Raw genomic sequence first — 20,838 nt, forward strand, 5'->3', positions numbered from 1 at the left:
CCTTCATAGCCATGGCCAGAAGGTACCACTGTGATCTAGTCTGATCTCCTGTGTAACACATGCCATAGAATGTCCCCAAAATAATTCCTAGAGCATATTTTTAGAAACCATCCAATATTCATTTAAAAATTGTCAGTGATGGAGAAAACACTGCAACCTTTGGCAAGTTGTTCCAATAGTTAATTACACTCACTATTAAAAATTGACACTTTATTTCCAATCTGAATTTGTATAGCTTCAATTTCCAGTCACTGGATCATGTTATACCATTGTCTGCTAGACTGAAGAGCCCATTATTACATATTTGTTCCCCAGGTAGATACTTATAGATTGTAATCAAGTCACCCCTTAGTTTGACAAAGAGAAGGTTAAATAGATTAAGCTCTTTGAGATTATCATTAAAGCATGTTTTCCAACCCTTTAACCATTCTTGTGGCTCTTCTCTGAATCCTCTGCATTTTATCAACATTCTTAAATAGTGGGCACCAGAACTGGACACAGTATTCCAGTAGCAATTGCATCAGTGCTAAATACAGAGGTAAAAGAGCCCCTCTACTCCTATTTGAGATTCACCTGTTTATGCATCTGAGGATCGCATTAGCTCTTTTGACCACAACATCACTCTGGGAGCTCATGTTTAGCTGATTCTTCACCACACACCCCAAATCATCTTCTCAATCTGGGGAAACCGGCAGTCCTTTGCCCGGCCTCTCACCACAGTGGCAAACTGCAGCCCCTACTCCAGCCCCTCACTTAGGGGCAAGCTGCAGTCCTTTGGCTGGCCACTTCCTTCGGCGGCCAGAGGGGCAAAGGGGGTGGGGCAGGCCCGCCTCCTACTCTGGGCCTCAACCCAGGGACCCTATAGCTGGCAGCCGCTCACTGCCTCTCCTTCCCCTCTGCCGCTGCCTGCTTTCCCTGGCCCCAGCACCTACTCGACCCCTGTATCAAGGCCACAGTCTGGGAGCCAGCTAGGCTGGAGCTCTGCTTGCTCCCCTGACCCTGCCCAACACTGCTCTGTCCTAGTTACTTCTCTCCACAGGCAGAAAGTCCTTCTCCCTCAAGTTCCAGGGAGAGACTGAGCTCCTCTCTGCCCTGCAGCCTTTCTCTTAGGGCCCAGCCTGGTCCTGATTGGCTGCTTCTAAGCTTCCTCTGATCAGCTGGGTTCTGCGCAGCCGCTCCAAGGGCTGCTATTAACCTTTTGCCAGCCAGTGAAGGGCAGCTGCCCCATCACACCCTGCTTTAGTTCTTTATTAATCGAGTCCTGTATCAGCCGCTCCATTATCTCGCCTGGGATTGATGTCATGCTCACAGGCCTATAATTACCTGGATCATCCCAGGTACCCTTTTAAAAGAAATGGCAAAACATTAGCTTTCTTCCAGTCTTCTAGAACTTTTCCAGTGTCCCAAGACTTATTGCAAATCGACATTAATGTCCAATGAGCTCCCTAGCCAGCTCTTTTAAAACTCTTGGATGCAAGTTATCTTGGTATGCTGAGTTAAAAATGTCTAACATTCGTATCTTTCGTTTTGCATCCTCCTGAGATACTTGTGGAATGGAAAGAGTGTTATGACATATGATGAGATTATATCATTTGTTTTTTCCCCCAATATAGAACAGATATTAACTGAATGCTTCTGCCTTTTCTGCATTATTATTGATAATTCTACCATTTCCATCTAGTAATGGATCAATACCATTGTTCCTAATATATTTTACAACTCCTTGTTGTCCTTAATTCTGCTTGCCATAGATTTCTTATGATGTCCTTTTGCTTCCCTTATCAATTTTCTATAATTTTGAACTTCTGATTCATATTGATTACTATCAACAAATATAACATACTTTCTAAAGCTCTGATTGTCCAAGATGGTGTGCCTGGGGGTGTCCCCATTGTCTTTAGTGGGGCTCTGCATGGGCACAGGAGCCTACCATCATGGAACAGCTTAGAGAATCCGGCCCTTAAACAGCCTACTACCAAGGGAGCAAATTTGAAGGGATTGCTTGGGGACAGGGGTGGCTCCAGCCTTGTCCTGATGGTGGGGCTGAGATGGGCTAGATAGAAAATTGCAGGGGCTGCGCTATACATCTTGTGGGGGCACACACTTTTTATTTTTTACAATATGCACTTAAACATATATTTTATCTATGTTATCCTCAAAAGGAGAATAAAAATGTATACAGACAGATCTGTTTTAAACTTCGTTTGTGGCAGCTCACTGGTGCAACATTTATTCACAGAAAATGAATAGGAAAAAAACCTAAGTCAATAAATAAGTAAATAAACTACGACTACTACTAATAATAACAATATTCAAACTTCTGGGGGGGGGAAATTACTAGTTAAATAATACTAATAGCTAATTACTTTAAATTGGAGAAGGTACTGCATTTTATATTAAAATTAACCATTTGCACACAGGAAAGTAGGATATTTGGAAGATTTGGAGACTCGGAGCCATAGTACAACAACTCACACTGTGGTCAATCTGGAGCAGGTGGCCTCAATGATAGAGAGGGTTAACTGAACACAGTGCTGTAGCAGGTGTTACCAGGACACCTTCCGCTCTGTCCTCCATCCTTAGCAGCAGCTGGAGGAGGCAGTGGGTGGGAAGGGGGATGGATGCTGGGTTTGTGCTGCTCCTGAGCCCCAGACAGTTTGAAAACCTAAGCCTGGGCTAGAACCATGTGCAGCTGCAGCAGGCACATGGCAGGGAGCCGCATGCTGGGGCTGTGAACTAGGCAGGGAGGAAGCAGGGGCGCCATTTCAGATTTTCTTAAGTAAGAGGCAACTTTAACAGTGATTCCAGGGGCTACTTAGGCACCTGAAAACTCTAGGTTTTTTTTGCAGATAATTACCTAGAATTTAGCTGAGAGGAGCACTGTATCTATTTCCTGTATAAAGAAAGAAAAGATATATATACACACCGGTTAAAGCCATATTTTAAATTTATATGTAAATTTAGAACAATCAGGAGATAATACAGCAAGATATTCCCAGTCCCAAATTGTGAGAGATCAGTTTTGGAGCCTTAACACATATATCAGAAACACAACTTTGATACTTTTTACACTATCTTTAGTAGAGATAAATAAAATCTGCTTACTTTCTGTAACATACACATGCTGCGTTACTGTCATTATCTACTCTATTTTAGTCAATTGTATTTGCCGCCACTAAAACATATTTACTTAATTTTAACATACGTGGTTAAGATTTTTTTCTCTTTTATTAAGAAAGGGAATTTATTTTTCTAATTATTTTGGCATTTATGTTTGTTGATCACAGTCATGTATGTGACTCACTAACATTTGACTCCATCATTACTATTAGTATCAGACTTGGAACCATATTTATTTTTGTACAAATTCGAAGTTATTTTACAGATACAATTAACAATGCAATTTGAAACTAAGCAAGCTTCATCTGCACAGTATCTAAAGTTATGTGTTTAGCTAATTTTTTTTTAATCTGGCACTGCTAAGAGGAGTACAAGCTAAATTTACATTCTAGAAGATTACTATTATTTGATTGTACCATTTTAAATAATGAATGACAAAGCACAATATGGTAATAAAAGTAATAGTGATAATTACTCCAGCCAGGACAGCTTAGGCATTTAGAACTCACTACTCAAAGAATTAAATTTAAGCATAAGAGTGAAATAGAAGTATGAAATGCACAGACCAGTCAAAAACCCAATATAACAGTACTGTAATCCTTACTGAACTTTGAAAGAATAAAATTACAGAGAATATATGTGCATTGTGCATTTTGACAGGAAGTAGCAAGTGTGAGTGAGTGTTGGCGGGAGTGTGTGTGTGAGACTGTGTGTGTCCCTGAGTGTGTCAGTGCACTGTCTCTTTAAGATGAGCACTCAGGAGTCTGAATGCTTGTTCAGTACAGCAGTAGCCGCAGCTCCCACTCCTGAGCAGGGGCACCAGCACAGACATACTCCCTCCCACAGCCCAGCTCAGCGGTCCACCTCTAGCATCAGGCGAGCTTCCCCAGTGCCCCTCCAGTCATGGATCATTCCCTGCTCCCCCATGCTGCCCCTGCTTGGGGATTTACCATAGTATAATATTCCCTTTTCAGATGTTTCTTTCAGAGTCCTCTTTGAGTTAAGGATTCTGTTTACAAGGTCATCTCCACTTGCAAACCAAATCTAGTATTACTTGTTCTAGAGAGGTTACCTTTCTAAAGTTTTTAACTCTTCTTCAACAACATTTTCTAATAAGGCTTGCCTCCTGTCTTAGTTTTTTCAAGGCTGTTTTAAGTACTGTGCATTTTTTTAATCAAAAGTGCTCTACTGAGTTCCATCAAAACCCAGAGACAGTCCTCTCTGCCTTGTGTCCTTCTCAAACCACTGAAGCTGAGAAATGCTCAGAAATGTAGGCCCAAGTATGAAGCTCTGCTTAAAAGGTAACAAGATTTTTGAGATGACTACAGCTTCTTCCTTTATTTTGAAGAGACAGGGAGAGCGAATAGGGCCCATGTAAATGTTATTGAAATGGATGAAAATGAATCTCAGCTCTGCTTAATGCTTAGGACAGGCCTGTTCAAAAATTGCCCCTCACTGTTAATTTCTTGTAGTTTGCATGTTCTCTATAAAATGTATTCAGTTTATTTAAGACTGACCCTTTTTTATTTCTCTAACGACTTCTACTTTAGTAAGGTTTCTGTTCTCTCCCTGATTTTACTTTTAATTATTAAAAGTGCGGTGACATTCATAACTGGGAGAGCAAGCAGCGACTTGGAGAAAAGTTGGGATAGCACTCAGAAATTCTGCAATTTAATTGCTTGCACCTTTTTAATTGGAACATCAGCAAACACTCCTCTCGTTTGAGGCTCAACTTGTCACTGCAGTAATACAGCCGTGTTAAAAGAAAATATCTATTCTCTACCTGGTTCTCGAGCACCATTTATTTAATTAATGACTTGTTGTGTACCCACTGTCATAGCGTCTGGGTATGTGACATAGATTAAATGCAGCCAGTTATTGAATTAAATATTCCACAAAAATAGCCACACAAATTCTGTACACGTTTTTCTTAAAAATCTAAATTTTGGGCCATAATTACCTAGCACTGGCCCAGATCACCCTCTCCCATGGCAAAAACATATCAAAGGGAGGGGATCTTTTCACAGAGATTCCCACATGGTGTTCCATTAGGTAGCAGAGTCCTCTCATAGAAAAGGCCATGGCGTCTGTCCTCAAAACTGGTGCCTGCACAACCCTAGGAAGCCAGGATCATCTGTACAGAGGCCTGGGGGCTCTAGATTTACACCCCATCTGCCTGGCTCCTTAGCAACACGTTGCTATTGGAACCATTCTGACAGGGCCACTCCCAGAGTGTGACTGCCCCAGGGATAGGGCTCTACTGAAGGAATAACACCAGACTCTATCAACGCTTCTGACTAATTTCTGTGAGGTTGGAAGAAGGAGGATATGTCCCCCAGCTCTTCTTGTCCTCGCCTCCCTTTGGCCTGCACAGTCTACCCCTCCTTCTATGTGGATCCCAAATTGCTGGGTCAGACCAATGCAGAATCCAGGTGGGAGGCAGATAATGCCAGGGGACAGCTGAGGGCCCAGTCTGTGTAGAATAAGGAAGATCTGCACATAGTGGGTCCCCTCCATTCATGGAGCTACAGGGCACAATATGTGCCAGGGTCTTTTTTTTTTTTTTTTAGGCAGCTATTTCATTATCAATATAAACTTATCTAGAATATCATGTGATATTTTTCTTGTGTGCGGTGTTATCTGCTGTGCTAGATAAAATCAGCGTAGTGATGTTGTGAACCACAGATGGCTAATAAAAGTTTTAATATAGTTTTGTTGAAAAGTAATATTTTCAGTCATGTTTGGGTCACGTGTATCTGTTACATAAAACCCAAATGGCATAATTTTTTCTTTCATTTGGCACAGACAGGGCTATTTGATGCTTTTATTTTTGTTAATGTTGCAGTCCAGATTACAATATTAATACTGATTGAGACACAATATTGCAATCAGTTTGATGCTGTAGATGGTGTGAATTGATTAATCAGGGCTGTGGGGATAGGAAACAATTTAATGCACAGAGTACATTGTATTTGTGTTGGAACAAAAGCGAGAAAGTCAGATTATATTTTATTTATTTAAACAAACATACTGCTCCTTGGAACAGAACTGCTATGGTTAGTGGTGTTTAGTTGGGTTCTGTGTCATTTTTCTCACAACTGCAAGTTCTTGTGAATTTGTGTTTAGAGTCAGCTTTGTGTTTGATTACGTTCTCTCCTAATTTGTGTGTCCCATTTTATTTTTGTTCCAGGTGTCCTTTGCAGCCATTGGTGTATGAAACTTTAGGAACTGTACAGAAACTAGACTTTCATTTTCAAATCAATCCAGTGAATACCTATGTACTGTTTATTTTAATTGGGTGACTTATTTGGAGTAAAATTTTCAAAAGCATTTACAATTTTTAATAGTGTAAGTCCCATTTTCAAAAGTGTCTTAGGCTCCTAGGAGCGTGAGTCCAACTGACTTTCAGTGAAATGTAGTTTCCTAAAGGTCTATATCATTTTTTTGAAAATAGGACTTGGGTGCTTTTGAAAATTATAGCCTCCATCTAGCTCTAAGTTTTGTGAAGGCATTGTATGCGGACAGTATTGGAGTATTGATTGTCTATCCTATCTTCACATTAAGTCCCATTATATTTCTCTTGTGTTTCTATGGTCTTCATTTACATTCAAATAATATGAACCTATGATTTGCGAGCGATGCAAAATGTCACATTGCTTGAATAATGACATCTAAAAGACTGTCCACTTACATTCAAGAGAAAGATGTTTCATTTGTGTGTAACAGAGAAGCCATCACGGTCAGACCCAATCAGTGTAGTTTGGGGACAGGGAAGGTTAAAAGTTCCTCAGACAGCCAAGAGAGGGAAAAATTGGTTGTCCAAAAGAGAAAAGGCTGTTAAAATTCAGAGAAATGTTGGAATACCACTGAGTCCTTCATTTCACTTAAAAGCCTAGGATGAGAAAGCAAGCAGAATGGAAGGAGTTAAAGAAGTGAATCAGCAATGCTCTATGTAAAGGGAAACAGAACTGGGCTTAAGAAAAAAAAACACCTACGTGGTAATAATGCTGGTGAGAAGATGTTTTTCTTTAAAATATTCATAATATATGTAATCATGGTCCTAAGTTTTTTTATTATTAACCCGATCTTGGATGTCAAAAAAAGGGAATTTATACCATTGGTAGAAATGTTTCTGGTAATAGCTAAAGAGTTTTTCATTTCAGTCCACTGAGGAGGACATGGGATAAAACAGGTACAACAGGATCTGGTATAAAAAAAGCAAGCTAAGGTACATGACTGCAAGTGCAATTGTCCAGAAATGATAAGACTATGGGAAGGGAGTTTAAGCACAAGAAAGCATGTCAGAATAACTGATAAGCAGGTGTTGGGTATTAAGTCTCTTTTTGGAACAGATGGAATCAATGCAGAAGGGTTGCCAATGTTCTGGTGAGAAACCAGATAGAAATATGTGGGGGACTTCACAGTGGAGGTAAAGGGGGTAAGAGAATATGGGAGGCTCTGCGGTAAGCATGAGAAGGAAAGAACAGCTGAAACAAACAGGCAGTGAAACAAGAGGGGTATATGTAGTACTATAAACAGGTGGCATAAGAAAGGGTTTAAAAATAAAGTAAAAATGGAAAACATCAGGAAACAGAGTTAAATTCCATTCAGATAATATGAAGTTCATATTTATATAGACAGGAAGCATGAGGAGGGAAATAAGAGGTTCAGTAAGGGTAGGTGCATCAGAGGCTTAAATTAAGTCTTGTGGAGCAGAAAATAAGGCTTAAATATTTGAGTAACCTATATTAGTAATTTTCAACCTCTGGTTAGCAGATCTTTGGGGGTCCGTAGACTATGTCTAAGTTTTCCTAAGTGGTCCACACCTCCATTTGAAAATTTTTAGGGCTTCATAAATGAAAAATGGTTGTAAACCACTGCCCTAGATTGTTTGGAAGGGTTTAGGAAGAGTTGTTTTTTAGGAAAAGGAGAGCATGTGGTTGATTCAAGAACATTATGTCCTGTAAGAAATATAGTTGAGAATAAGAATCATTATCATTAATAAAAAATAATTTCAGAGGCTTTTACTATAAAATGCTTGATCACAGGAACCAACATGATGGAGAGAACGTAACTTAAATCAAAACACCTGAACAGTGCAAACTTATACGAGAACTAAACTGGGGTATTGTAAGTAGATGAGGTCAAAGAAAGTAAGGATGATAAATAAAGATCAGAAAACAAGACAAATAAATTCTTGACTCATTAATGTGATTGAATGGGGAGCATGAAGAAAAGCTGTAGAATATTAAAATGATGCAAAATGTAAGAAAAGCAAAGGGAAGAATGAGAGACTTATACAGGAGCGTAAAATGCTAAAATAAAAGAGGCTCCTAATACATTTTGAAGATTATCTATAGAAAAGCAAACACTTGTTTACCTCAACATTAAAAAAAAAAAAAAAAGGAATGGAGACAATTGCCATAGAAAGATACAGGATTAAAAAGGTCTCAACTCAGTGTTCACTTTTACATCCACAGATGGTAGCATGTGTATGGATGGCTACCCAATTTGCATGTAGAATGGGTGATGTAGATAGATGGCTACCTGATTTAGAAAAAATCAAAGTAATACTTTAGAAAGTGATAAATATTTTAAGGGTGAAATCCTGGTTCCACTGAAACGGCATTTGCTATTGACTTTGGTAGAGCCAGGATATCATTCTAAATGATTTGAATAGTTTAGGGGAATAGAACAGGGAAAGATAAGAGACAGGCAATTCAGATGACACACATGCAAGGTTTATAGGCAAAGACCTAATTAAAAGTAAATTAGAAAAACAATCAGTAATAGGGAATATATTGGCAGTAATGCTACACACCACTAACCAGGAAAATAATTTAAGGTTTGACCCATGACAACCTTTTACCAGCAGTTAGTAAAGCACAATCCATAAGAGTAGAATGCACAAGGACATTTTATAATATTCAATAGACACAAGAGGAAATGCTCCTTGCACTGCAGACTAATGTTGGTGAGTCATCACTAGAGTGCTATTCCCAGCTGAAATCTTCTTTTTAAAGAAGTCTGTAGAAGAAATGGAGACATCACAGAAAGGTCAAGCTGCATGTCAAATGTAGTCTTATAAACTCCAAGTGTGCTATATGGGTGAAATCCTGATCACCATTGAGGACAGTGGCAAAATCCCTATTGAATTCAGTGGAACCAGGATTTCATTCTATGTTTAACAAATAATAGAGAGACAAGGTGGGTGAGGTAATATCTTTTTATTGGACCAACTTCTGTTAGTGAGGGAGACAAGCATCCAATAAAAGATATTACCTCACCCATCTTGTCTCTCTAATATACTGGGACCAACACGACTTCAACAACACTGCATATAACAAATAATAATCCACTACAATGAACTGAAAATCTGTTGTTCATGAAGGTTAGCATCAGCTACAGAATGCTGGCGTTAATTGGAAAGGACGGACATGTATGGGGAGTTTCTGGTCCGTATCCTCAGCTGGTATATATCATCAGAGAGCTCTGTGAAACCAATAGAGCTACTTCTGGATCTGGCCCACTGTATCTCCATTATGTCTAATTCTCTGTTCAGCATATTGAAGTTAATTATTTTACTTGAATTCATATTCACATTAGCCTTGTATCTAAATTTACATAATATTATATATCCGTGTTTTAAGCCTATTTCAAGGGCTTAAGTGATATGTGTGTGGCTCATGGTCCTGGTACTGGTTCCCTGCACAGATGTGAATTTCACCCACATAGAAAAAAGAACTAATCTGGAATATATGCTGAAAACACCTTTTATCAAGAATTACATTTTTTTTAAAAGTTCCTTTTAGCATCAGAGGACAACAAAGTATTGTGCTTGCTAACTGCTGTGTTTGTGGCAATTGCATCTTTGCTGGTGATGCTTCCGGCTTCATATCAGTGCTGCATTTTGTTAACAAACACAATTTTCCCAGAGCATGTTCCCTGTTTTGTGAAAAGCATATTTGCAAAAATTAAAAAAATAATTATTTTGTGTTGCAATCTTAGACTCTGCAGAATATTTATTGTCATTTTTTTAAATACAATAGCTGGAACCATAGTAAATATCTTCATTAATTACCATTTGAGAAAGTAGCAGACACAATTCTTCCATTAAAGTTCAAAGCTGAGCTAAATGAGATGTTATCAATTATAATCTATTGGTAGTTAAGATTGAAAAGGATTTTCAGCTTTTTCATTAAATAACCCTCCGCTACTTCACACCATATCAGGTTGAAACAAGATTTATCTTGTTTGTCAACTAAGATGTGATTTAAATAGAGGGCCCTATCCTGCTGTCATTAATCAGGCCCTGATCCTTAGCTTTCATGCTTGTAGAGTTGAGCATGTACAAAAGACCCCAGAGAGATAGCTCAGTGGTTTTAGTATTGGCCTGCTAAACCCAGGGTTGTGAGTTCAATCCTTGAGGGGGCCATTTGGGGCAAAAATCTATCTGGGGATTGGTCCTGCTTTGAGCAGGGGGTTGGACTAGATGACCTCTGAGGTCCCTTCCAACCCTGATATTCTATGATTCTAAGAAAAGTGTTTGCAGGATTGGGGCCTCAGGCAACACTTATAATTAAGTTAATTGGAGTTTTGATTGCAGGATAAGGTATAAATTCTTCTTTACCAGAAAATGAAAAGACTCATAGACTTTAAGGTCAGAAGGGACCAATATGATCATCTAGTCTGACCTCCTGCACAACGCAGGCCGCAGAATCTCACCCACCCAGTCCCGCAACAAACCCCTAACCTATGTCTAAACCACTGAAGTCCTCAAATCATGGTTTAAAGACTTCAAGGTGCAGAGAATCCTCCAGCAAGTGACCTGTGCCCCATACTGCAGAAGAAGGCGAAACCCCCCCAGGGCCTCTGCCAATCTGCTTTGGAGGAAAATTCCTTCCCGACCTCAAATATGGCGATCAGCTAAACCCTGAGCATGTGGACAAGACTCACCAGCCAGACACCCAGGAAAGAATTCTCTGTAGCAATTCAGATCCCACTCCATCTAACATCCCATCACAGGCCATTGGGAATATTTACCGCTAATAGTCAAAGATCAATAGATTTTTTTTTCTTAAAGTAATTGAAAATATGCATCATTTAGGATGGAAAGGACCTCACAGTGAGAATTACCTGGTCCCCATCTGTCCTGTTGCAAGATTCATTTTATTATTCTAAACCATTCCTACTACAGATGAGGTCTAAATTTCTATATCCGTAATGTTGATGCCACAACTTTAACTGTTCTTGTAGTGGATGCAGAGAAGGAATCTTGAGATTTTGGATGCAGTTTTGTTGTCCTTTGACCTAATCTAGACAAATAAAATATAGTTTTACAAGCAAGTTTAGCTAGCCTGCATAGTATTACCTTTATTTTAAATTGCAAAGAGCATTCCGTACTACATGTGTGAATTTATGACTCGATCCTTCAGGTACACTAGGAAATATACCAACTGCTGACAGTGAGTAGCAGCAATGGATGTAGTTATATCAAGACTGGAAATGTTTTAACTGTAAGTGAAGTGGAGTCAAATTGTGCTCAGCACAATCTTAAAAAAATATGTTTGAGACTTCTCTGATATACGGTACTTCCATTTTCTCTTTTTATACTCATGAAAAAAACGAACTAGAAAATGATGACATTGAAATACTATTAAAGTTCATAGATTTTAAAATAGAACATAGAAAGGAAATGCAAAGCACTTCAGGCAATGGTAATACAAACCCTTCTGCCCAATCCCCCTTCCAAAGTGTTCATTTTAAAACAATAACAGAAGCTTCAAATTTGCTGGCAATCTGGATTTTCCCTGTTAATTGAGCTCTTGGATTCATATCAGGGCTCTGTAAAAGAAAACCCATTAAAGAAAGTGCCAACCACCTGGGGCTACATTTTAAGGGAATGAAGGTAGAAGCACATTAGGGTCAAAGAAAGGAAACAAGAATGGAGTATGTTGGGGACTAGATTGAAAACAGGCGGGTTGGTGTAGCGAGGTTTAATGTCAACTTAGTTGGATGTTAAATAAGAAGAGGAAAAAAGAGTAGGGGTGTTGGAAGAAATAATATTGTGTGTGTGAATGGAACAATTGAGCTTCGTCATTAATCACACACACTATAAAGAAAATGGAGAGGGTTTCATTTAAACTAACAAAGGATGGACATTCAAACTTCAGGCTGCAATTTCATTCTGAACCCTCACCTATGTGATGCTTTTCTGAAACCTTTACAATCCCTGGGCAATATGGTACCAGCAAGAAAAGAAGCTTTAAATCTGATTTTTGCTTATATTGTGAGATATTAATCGTTTGCCCACCTCACCAAACCATTTACTTTTACATTTCTCTCACTGCGTTTCCTTTCCTCAGAGTCACATTTTCATTAATCTTTGGAGATTTGACGATTGTGAAATTAGACTTGAACTTTGTGTAACTGATAATTGGAGAGGCAAATATTTCCTGTAAATAGGCTTTGCTCGGAAATGAGAATTTCCTATGGTCTTTCCCCCCTCCTATTCTAATGCAACCCTTTGGCATTTGAAACACTTAATTGCAATCAAACATTTCATGCTGCGAGAACCAGAGTAATGGGAGTGGAAAGCTGAAAGAGTAACGATGCAAAAGAGAACAGTACAGTATTTCCAGAGAGCAGTCTATTTGCATTCATAAATGAATTGATCACAATAGCTGGAGAAGGACCACGATGAGAGCAAGCAAGAAAATAATAATATTCAATGGGATATTAAAATTATCCTACTCTCCTCAGCCATGTAAAATGACAGTCTTATAGGTAATGGTTCTTCCCTGAGGTTGATGAGGTCAAAAAAAGGGAAAAGTCTTAATATTGTAGTATGAACAATGAAAATCACCTTAACTAAACTGGCCAACTTCCAATGTCATTGTCATCAAATTCTGTTCTATCAAAACATTTCATAAGATCTCCTATCTTTATTCCAGAATTGCCATGGATGGTGGCCCCTTTTCTTAGTCTATGCGGAGATCTCCGTCTAGATGAAGAGAAAGCTTTACTTGAGTATGATTATAGGCAGTTGCAGTGAGAAGAACATAAAACTGAGGATGTACAAATTCATCTACCTTTTCAGTAATTTTGAGTATTCTCACCCACTTTATAACAAGGAGCTACCAAAGAAATTCCCCTTTAGTTTGTTATCAAACCCGAGTATCAGACAGCATGTGCTCATATAGAGGAGAGGGACATGGGAAATCTATTAATTTGTTTTCCGCTTTAAACAAATACATGGTTTATCTTAATTATAAACAAGGTAAGAGGCCTTGGGTAAACAAAATTAACTTTTAAAATGTCTATGCATTGTCCCTGGGAAAATATGCTGATAATATGGAACAGTGTTCCCCTTCTATAATTTGAAGTGGGGATGGGTGGGTTTGTAGGGCAGATATGAGCAGCTTCTGAAATCTGATCCCATATACATGCCAATGCTTTCCTCTTCAGAAATATTGAGAGATCTAGGTGTATGTCATCTCTGAGTGAGACAATTTAGCTATATTTAGCGAGTAATGGCAAAACCAGGAATTGAATTGAGGTCTTCTGAGTTCAGTTCCTTATCCACAAGACCATCCTTTCCTGAGGAGTGTTCAGGCTCCACTTTGGGAAACATTTGGGCAGCTCAAGGGTGCTCGTTTAGCACCGTGTCATTCCATTACTGCCACTATGTGGTTGACCGGGAGGATGGACTAAATATGGTGCTGCTGAGACCATATTCCCTCAGAGGAAGGGAAATCATCCCAACCTATAGTTTTGGTATATTATAACTTGAGTGTCTCAAGAACCCCCAAGAATCCTCTCCTGCACATCATTGGGAATTCCCATTCCTACTATTGTACATAGAGTTTTTACCCTGCCCCTATCCCAGGGTAGTCAATAAGCAGACTTCAGGCCAAATCCAGACCTCCAGACGCTTTTGAATGGACCCCAACATCTTTTTATGTACTTATTATTATCATTATGTTGGGGTTTTTAAGGTATTTTCTCTGGAGATTGAACTTTGACTATACCTTGACCAAGAAATTTGGACCTTGAAAAAAAAAAATTACTACCCCTGCTATCCCATACTGTCCTTCAGTTTGATTCTCCAGTGAATCCTAATCAAATAAACCTTTTTTTAGATCTGCAATTGGAAATGTTTAAGGTGATCAATCCGGCTGATTGAAGGATCAAATACAAGGAGAGACTGGCATACAGAGGACATGGTGTGCTTATTATCAATAATATTTTATTACATTGTTATTATCAGTGAGCCAAATCTAGATGTTGTTAATTTATCTTCAGCAATAGTTTGGGCTTATCTGGGATGGAGTCCAAACTGAGTGAGGATTTCAAGGGCTAGATCTTCAGCTTGTTCATATCAGTGTAATGCCATTGAAGTCAGTGGGGGTATATTGATTTATATCAGCTGGGAATTTTGTCCATTAATAATAATTGTCTCACATATAGCCAAATGGATTTTTCAGTTCAGAAAAAAAGTCATTTTGAAATTTTTCAGTGAATCAAAAAGTTTTTTGTTTTTTTTAAACAAACTTCATTTTGGGTTGCATGAAACATTTCATTTTGATTTTGAGCATTTTTAAATGTTTTACAAATAAAATTAAAGGAAATAACAATGAGAAATCATTCTGAATCAAAGACTTGATACCTTTTTTACCAGAACAAGTTCAGTGAAATAAACATGAATTTGCAAAATCTTTGTGTTGCCGAATCTCTATTTTTCACTGAAAAAAGTTTGGGTTGAAAAATTTTGCCCAGCTTTAGTAAGGCATACCTAAAAATGGCAAGGGAAATTTGTGGAAACACAGCAAGGTAAAATCATAAACCATTTTATTAATGTGATATATTTTAATGGATGTCTTCAAATATTTCAGATGTGGAGCTTAATGCCCTGACCAACCACTGAGACTGCTCACTGCCACCTTTATTACAAACTATTTTGATGAATAATAGAGTGTGAGAATATCACTTTTTAGTACCATCATCAAACTTGTCTATGTTCAGTCTTTCTAGTTTCATCTGATCTGGACATGGTTGAGCTTATGAATAATATTGTGAAGCATTCCAACAAGTGGAAGGACTGAAAATAGAGCATCTGATGCTTTGGTGGGATGGATTTTTTTATGTTTAGAAATCCAGTGGCATGATAATAACAGTAAATATTTAATTGGTAAGAAAAGATGTCCTTCTGTACCCTTGTGAAATAATAGTAATAAATAATAATCATCATCATTTTAAAAAAAAGATTAGTTGCACGGAAGAACTGCCAACTTCAAAACAGAGAGAGATGTCATACACTTTCCATTGACAGGTTCAAAAATGGGTAGTTGTATGTTAGTTCCCCAGTTGTTCCACAAGGTGGCAGTAATAAGATATGGAACTGCATTACTGATACTTGTAAAGGATTGTTAATATAGAGATTGCTCCTCAGGTCACAATGTAATGGTATTTTCTGCCTTTGCACAATAAAATATCTCATATTAAATGCAGATTTTTTTTTAAATGTCTAGAAGGATAAAGACAGACAAAAACACTTTTTCGCTTAGAAGTGGAAGTCACTTGAAGGAATTTGTCAGTGAAGAGAGAGTTTAGGGATATATGTGAATTGGCATATAGTTGAAGACTTCAAATATTAACCTTCACATTTCAATTAATATTGTAGTCACATTCTTTCTTATTGCCTCTTGACCAGAAACATTTGAGAGGTCTTGTGCCAATTTTCTCTTCACTGAATAGGGATATGTTAAAATATTTTTGTTCTTTACTAATAAAAGCCTTAATTAATATAATTTGACTCTTTAGAAGCTTTGAGAGTCTGAAACAAGCCAGAGGAAATTAATGATCAGATCTTATGTTAGGAAAGTTGTCTTGAATTTTTCTGAGCTGAATCCCAGGCAGCCTCCTTTAAGAATAATCTTCTGGTCAAAGCATTGGGCTGGGACTCAGAAGGCTTGGGTTCAATTCCTGTCTGTGTTACAAACTCAGTACGTGCCCTTGAACAAGTTACTTAATTTCTCTTCAGCTCAGATCAGCTCCCCACCTGTGAAACAGGGATAATAATTTCTCTCCTATGTCCTTTGCCTATTTAGACTGAATGCTTATCAGGCCAGGAACTGTCTCTTGCCATGTGTATGTGGAGTGTCAAGGACAATGAGGCCCTGATCTCAGTCAGAACCTCTTAGTTCTATTGTAATATAAATTACAATTAATAATCATCATCAAACAGTGTTATTCTGCCCATACTGTGGATTTGACAGTAGGAAGTGCTAACTGGTGCAACTAAGACCACACTCTGTGAGACATCAAGAGCCTGATTTTGATACCTTTACACATGTTGAGTAGTTCCTTACTCCGCCATAGTCGAAATTGAAATTAAGAGGATCAGAATCTCATGTCAATTTACCTTTCCATAAAGTCTACACTTTATTGTGCACTTTGGTGAAGTTAGTATGTTAGTCTTCCAGCCACTTTCTGTACAAAAGATTTATTCAAGACTAGCGTTTTAATACTATTTTTTAATATATATAAGTAATTCTGATTCAGTATACACACTAATGCTGATTTCAGTTACTGTCTATGCAACACTAAGCAAGCCAGATATTCTCTCTGCATTAGAGGTTTCCCATTTGTAAAACTGATATCAAATTACCTCATTTGCAAGGAAGTTCAGGAGTAATTTTTATTTTATTTTATTTCCCCATTGTTGTCTTGGGGAAAAAACAGTCAGTTTACCCAGTTATGTCTTATTTAAAACAAAAGGCTAGGCACAAATGAAGTATTATCGAGGGTCTGATACAAACCCTATGGAAGTCACTGGAAAGACTTCAGTTGGCATTGTATCAGGCCTCAATTACACAACAGAGACTGTCTGCCTCAATATCCAGATTAGTGTCTTTAATGGCCCTAATTTTGTTCTGAGTTTTCAGTGGGAACTGAAAAATTATGTAGGTAGAAAAGAAGTTGTTCTTAGATCAGTATTTCCAGTGCTTTGGAATGAAATTGTCTGAACAGGTAACAGAATAATTTAGGGCCAAATCCTCAGCAGGTGTAAATCAGCAATCATCCTCTGGAGACTTGCAAAACATAGTGTATGCATTGGAGTGGCAGCAATTTTGATCAGCTGAGAATCTGGTCCTTTGTGAACTGAGTTTTAAAGATAACTAAACCGTTGTTCTTTTCTAGATGAGACTGTAAATTAATTTGTCAGCCAGTGTTGCCGATTGAAGTTAAGTTGGGGTGAGTGTGAGGACCTAGAGATAGGTATTGATTGCAAAAATATACGGAAGGCTGAGAAGGAACAGCTTATTTTGAAGAAATTGGAAGAAGAGTGGCTTCAAGTCCCCAATGCACTTAAACATATGCCTTGCTTGAAGCACATGTGTACTTCCCTTGACTTCAATGGACTACTTGCATGCTTAAACTTAGGCATATGCTTAAGTACCTTGCTGAGTCAGGCCCCTAATGATGAATTAAGACAGTACTTTGGAAGTAAGTTATCAATACACACACTATTGCAGCCTAAATGACCTAACCAGAGATTTAATGAAAGACAATCTATGATATTTCCACACCCCGATCATTATTATAATCTGAGTTAAAATCTCATTCTTTTTCTCACATTCTTCCCAACATAAGTGTAATGTGCACACATTTTGGGGAGTGTCTTGAAATAAGTGCCTTCTGGTTCATAACAAAATCAAAACATCCTTCATATTCCTTTTCACAATAATCCACTGTTTTATGTGTTATGACGCATACCCACAGAATAAAGTAATAATAAGGAAAGATGTGTTCAGAATTTTAACTGGGGCAGCCTAAAAAGGGTATAGCGTTTCTCTGGCTTGTGCATCGTGGCATGGAAAAAAAGCAGCCTTAAGATTTATATTTAGAAAAATAGGTTTAATTAGTGTATTATTCCCGTCTTTAAATAGAAGAAATACAACCATAAGCAAAAATTAAAGTGAAAAGATGTCTTTTTGTTTGCATTAAATAGTGAAAAGTAATTTTCTGGGACATGCTTTACCCTACTGATCTTGATTTCTTTCCCCTTTAATTTGCCATCTTTTGGTCTATAACACTATATAGGCTTACAGCTTGGGGTCTTTGTCCTCAGTGACACAGGCCTGATACAAAGTCTACTGAAGTCTGTGGAATGACTCCTACTGACTTCCATGGTCTTTGGTCTGTGGCCGATATGAGTAAATGTTTCCTACCTACACTAAGGCAAGCAAACCTACTGAGCCAAAGTTCGATCTCATCATTCCATACAACCACACCGAAATCAATTGTGAATAAAGAATTTGCCCTGCCTTGTTTAGAATACTAAAAGTGCATGTGAATTTGTGTTCCAGTTATGTAACTACTTTTCTGAATAACCCACATCAACCCATTTCTTTTGTATTATACTTACAGTACATGATGTACTAGAGGAAGCACATAATTATTTCTTGCTTTACATTACTCCAGTAGCACACACTGGAGAAAAAAACCATAAAGACTAACATCTGTAACCAAAGCATCGCTTTTATTGCATTTAATAATGGCTCTTAACCTCTACCTTTACAACAGCTTCTAGAGTGCCTGAAATCTTTAATATCTGTAGCAGCCAGAACCCTTCATTTTACCTTGACCTGCATGCACCTGTTCAATTGGAGGGAAATGCAAAACAAAACAAATTACTTTGATTCTTGGAAAACCAAAAACCACATTCTTCCTATAACAGCAGTTCTTCTTTTTCTCCACTGTCTTTCTTCTTTCCTTGCTATCCCCACTATGACTAGAAGGTTTTTTGTTGTTGTTGTTTTTAATCTTGTGTCCTTCATCTAATGTAGATTATAAACTTTTTGAGGCAAGGACCTGTCTTCGCACATGCTAGTAAGTAAAGCGCTATGCACAGCTAAATAAACAAATTAATTAAATATTGTCATCAGAGTTTGAGAAACTGAGAATTAGCTGATTATTACTAACAGCTGATTCAAATATGATAAAACAAGGTATGGCACCTCTGTGCAACACACCTATATACTTAGTTGCCTGAAAATAGGATTGTTCCATTTAACAAAATTTGGAGGGTACTCCTGATTGGGCTCTTAGAGCTGAACATAGTATATGTCTCTAGTTTTCTACTTTAAGGGCCAGTCTTGGTTTTGAGTAGTACCTTAATCTGTGAGTAGTCCCTTTGTAACTCAGCATGAGCAAGGGTGACAGGATCTTGCATAGATTTTTGACTCTTACTCCTCTACTTCGACTTGCTAACTCATCTTTTCAGGGGTCCATTTTCCTTGGTTCTGGATGAAGCAATAGGTGAAGGAAAATTCTGAGAATTATTTTTCTAATGCTCCAGCAGTTTGCCAAGTCATAATGTACAAACACCTAATTGCTTTAATTGTTGTTCTTTGCTACTTTTGATCAATGCAGCGGGTGTCAATTTAGTGGGTCTAGTGAAGACCCATTAAATCGATGACAGAGCGCTCTCTGGTCAACCCCAATACTCCATCTCTCTGAGAAGAGTAAGGTAAGTCGACCAGAGAGCGTCTCCCATCAATGCAGCACAGTGAAGACACCGCGGTAAGTCAGCCTAAGCTACGTCGACTCCAGCTACCTTATTCAAGTAGCTGGAGTAACATAACTTAAGTTGACTGACTCCGGCAGTGAAGACAAGCCCTAAGGAGCAGTAGATCAGATATATTTCTCTTCTGTTCATTGTCAAGGGGGTTCATTCCAAATTCCTTATAGAACTGCTACAGAGATCACACCACACTACTGCCGTGGCCTGAATTACCAGTCTCAAAGTCTGCAGATAATTGTACAACAAATTTATCTGCTCATCCAGTGTTTCAGTCTTATGAACAGGGGTTTTCTGTTTAAAAAGACATCGATAGAAAATTTTGACCATCTCTGTAGCTAATTTTGCTCTCAGAAACACAGATATGGAAGTCAGTGAGCTGCACCTATGGAATAAGACAAAATTGTATCCTCAAAAGAGTATATTTTAAAGAAGAGTTTTTAAGAGCTTAATTGAACAGGTCCTTACACATGGAACTCCCATTGAAGTGAGTGGGAGTTTTGCCGGTCTTGGTCTAATGAAACTTTACTCTGTGTATTATTTGCAAGTTTCACTTTCAGAGTAAAGGTTCTCATCAAAATTCTGTAATATCTTGGAAAGTCTTATTTTGCATTGCACTGACTTCTGCTGTCTAAAATATGTACACTACATCTCCCTGCGGACAACACAGTGCTCAAGAAGGATTATGTGAGGTAATTTAATAAAATGCTCAAAAATGATCATTCACACCCCAAAACAAGTGTATTTAGATGTCTTGTAAATAGTAACCCTGTGTATTGGACTCAGAGTACTGAGAGTATGGATGAGTGTTCTTCCCACTTGTCTTTATACTATTTAAATATCAAATACATCAAGGTGTAGATATAACATACATCAATGCAGCTATTATAAGGTATTGGATGCAATGCTGGAATTTAAAATGTTATCACACTGTTTAAATGAATTAGATATCCAAGTAGTGCTGTCTGAAAGTGGCATCTGATTGATGACATGGAGAAAAATGATGTGTATCTTCTTTTCAATTTGCTTAGGTACGTGTATTCACATTTTCTGTTGGTCAACATAATTATGACAAAGGACCCATACAATGGATGGCCTGCCAAAATAAAGGTACAGTGTGTATATCTCTGTAG

At 38.0% G+C, this 20,838-nt stretch overlaps 1 protein-coding gene across 3 annotated transcripts in view; it reads left to right on the forward strand.

Annotated features, from left to right (window-relative positions):
• The window catches only part of CACNA2D1 (calcium voltage-gated channel auxiliary subunit alpha2delta 1), a 671,705-nt gene that overhangs the window by 567,042 nt on the left and 83,825 nt on the right, over positions 1 to 20,838 (forward strand). For all 3 annotated transcript variants that reach the window (XM_054017298.1, XM_054017306.1, XM_054017317.1), the window contains exon 13: positions 20,737 to 20,815. In XM_054017298.1, coding sequence (XP_053873273.1) covers positions 20,737 to 20,815 — 79 coding nt within the window. The remainder of the gene's footprint in view (positions 1 to 20,736; positions 20,816 to 20,838) is intronic.

This window comes from Malaclemys terrapin, chromosome 1 (genome assembly GCF_027887155.1).
Source record: "Malaclemys terrapin pileata isolate rMalTer1 chromosome 1, rMalTer1.hap1, whole genome shotgun sequence".
Classification (NCBI taxonomy): Eukaryota; Metazoa; Chordata; order Testudines; family Emydidae; genus Malaclemys; species Malaclemys terrapin.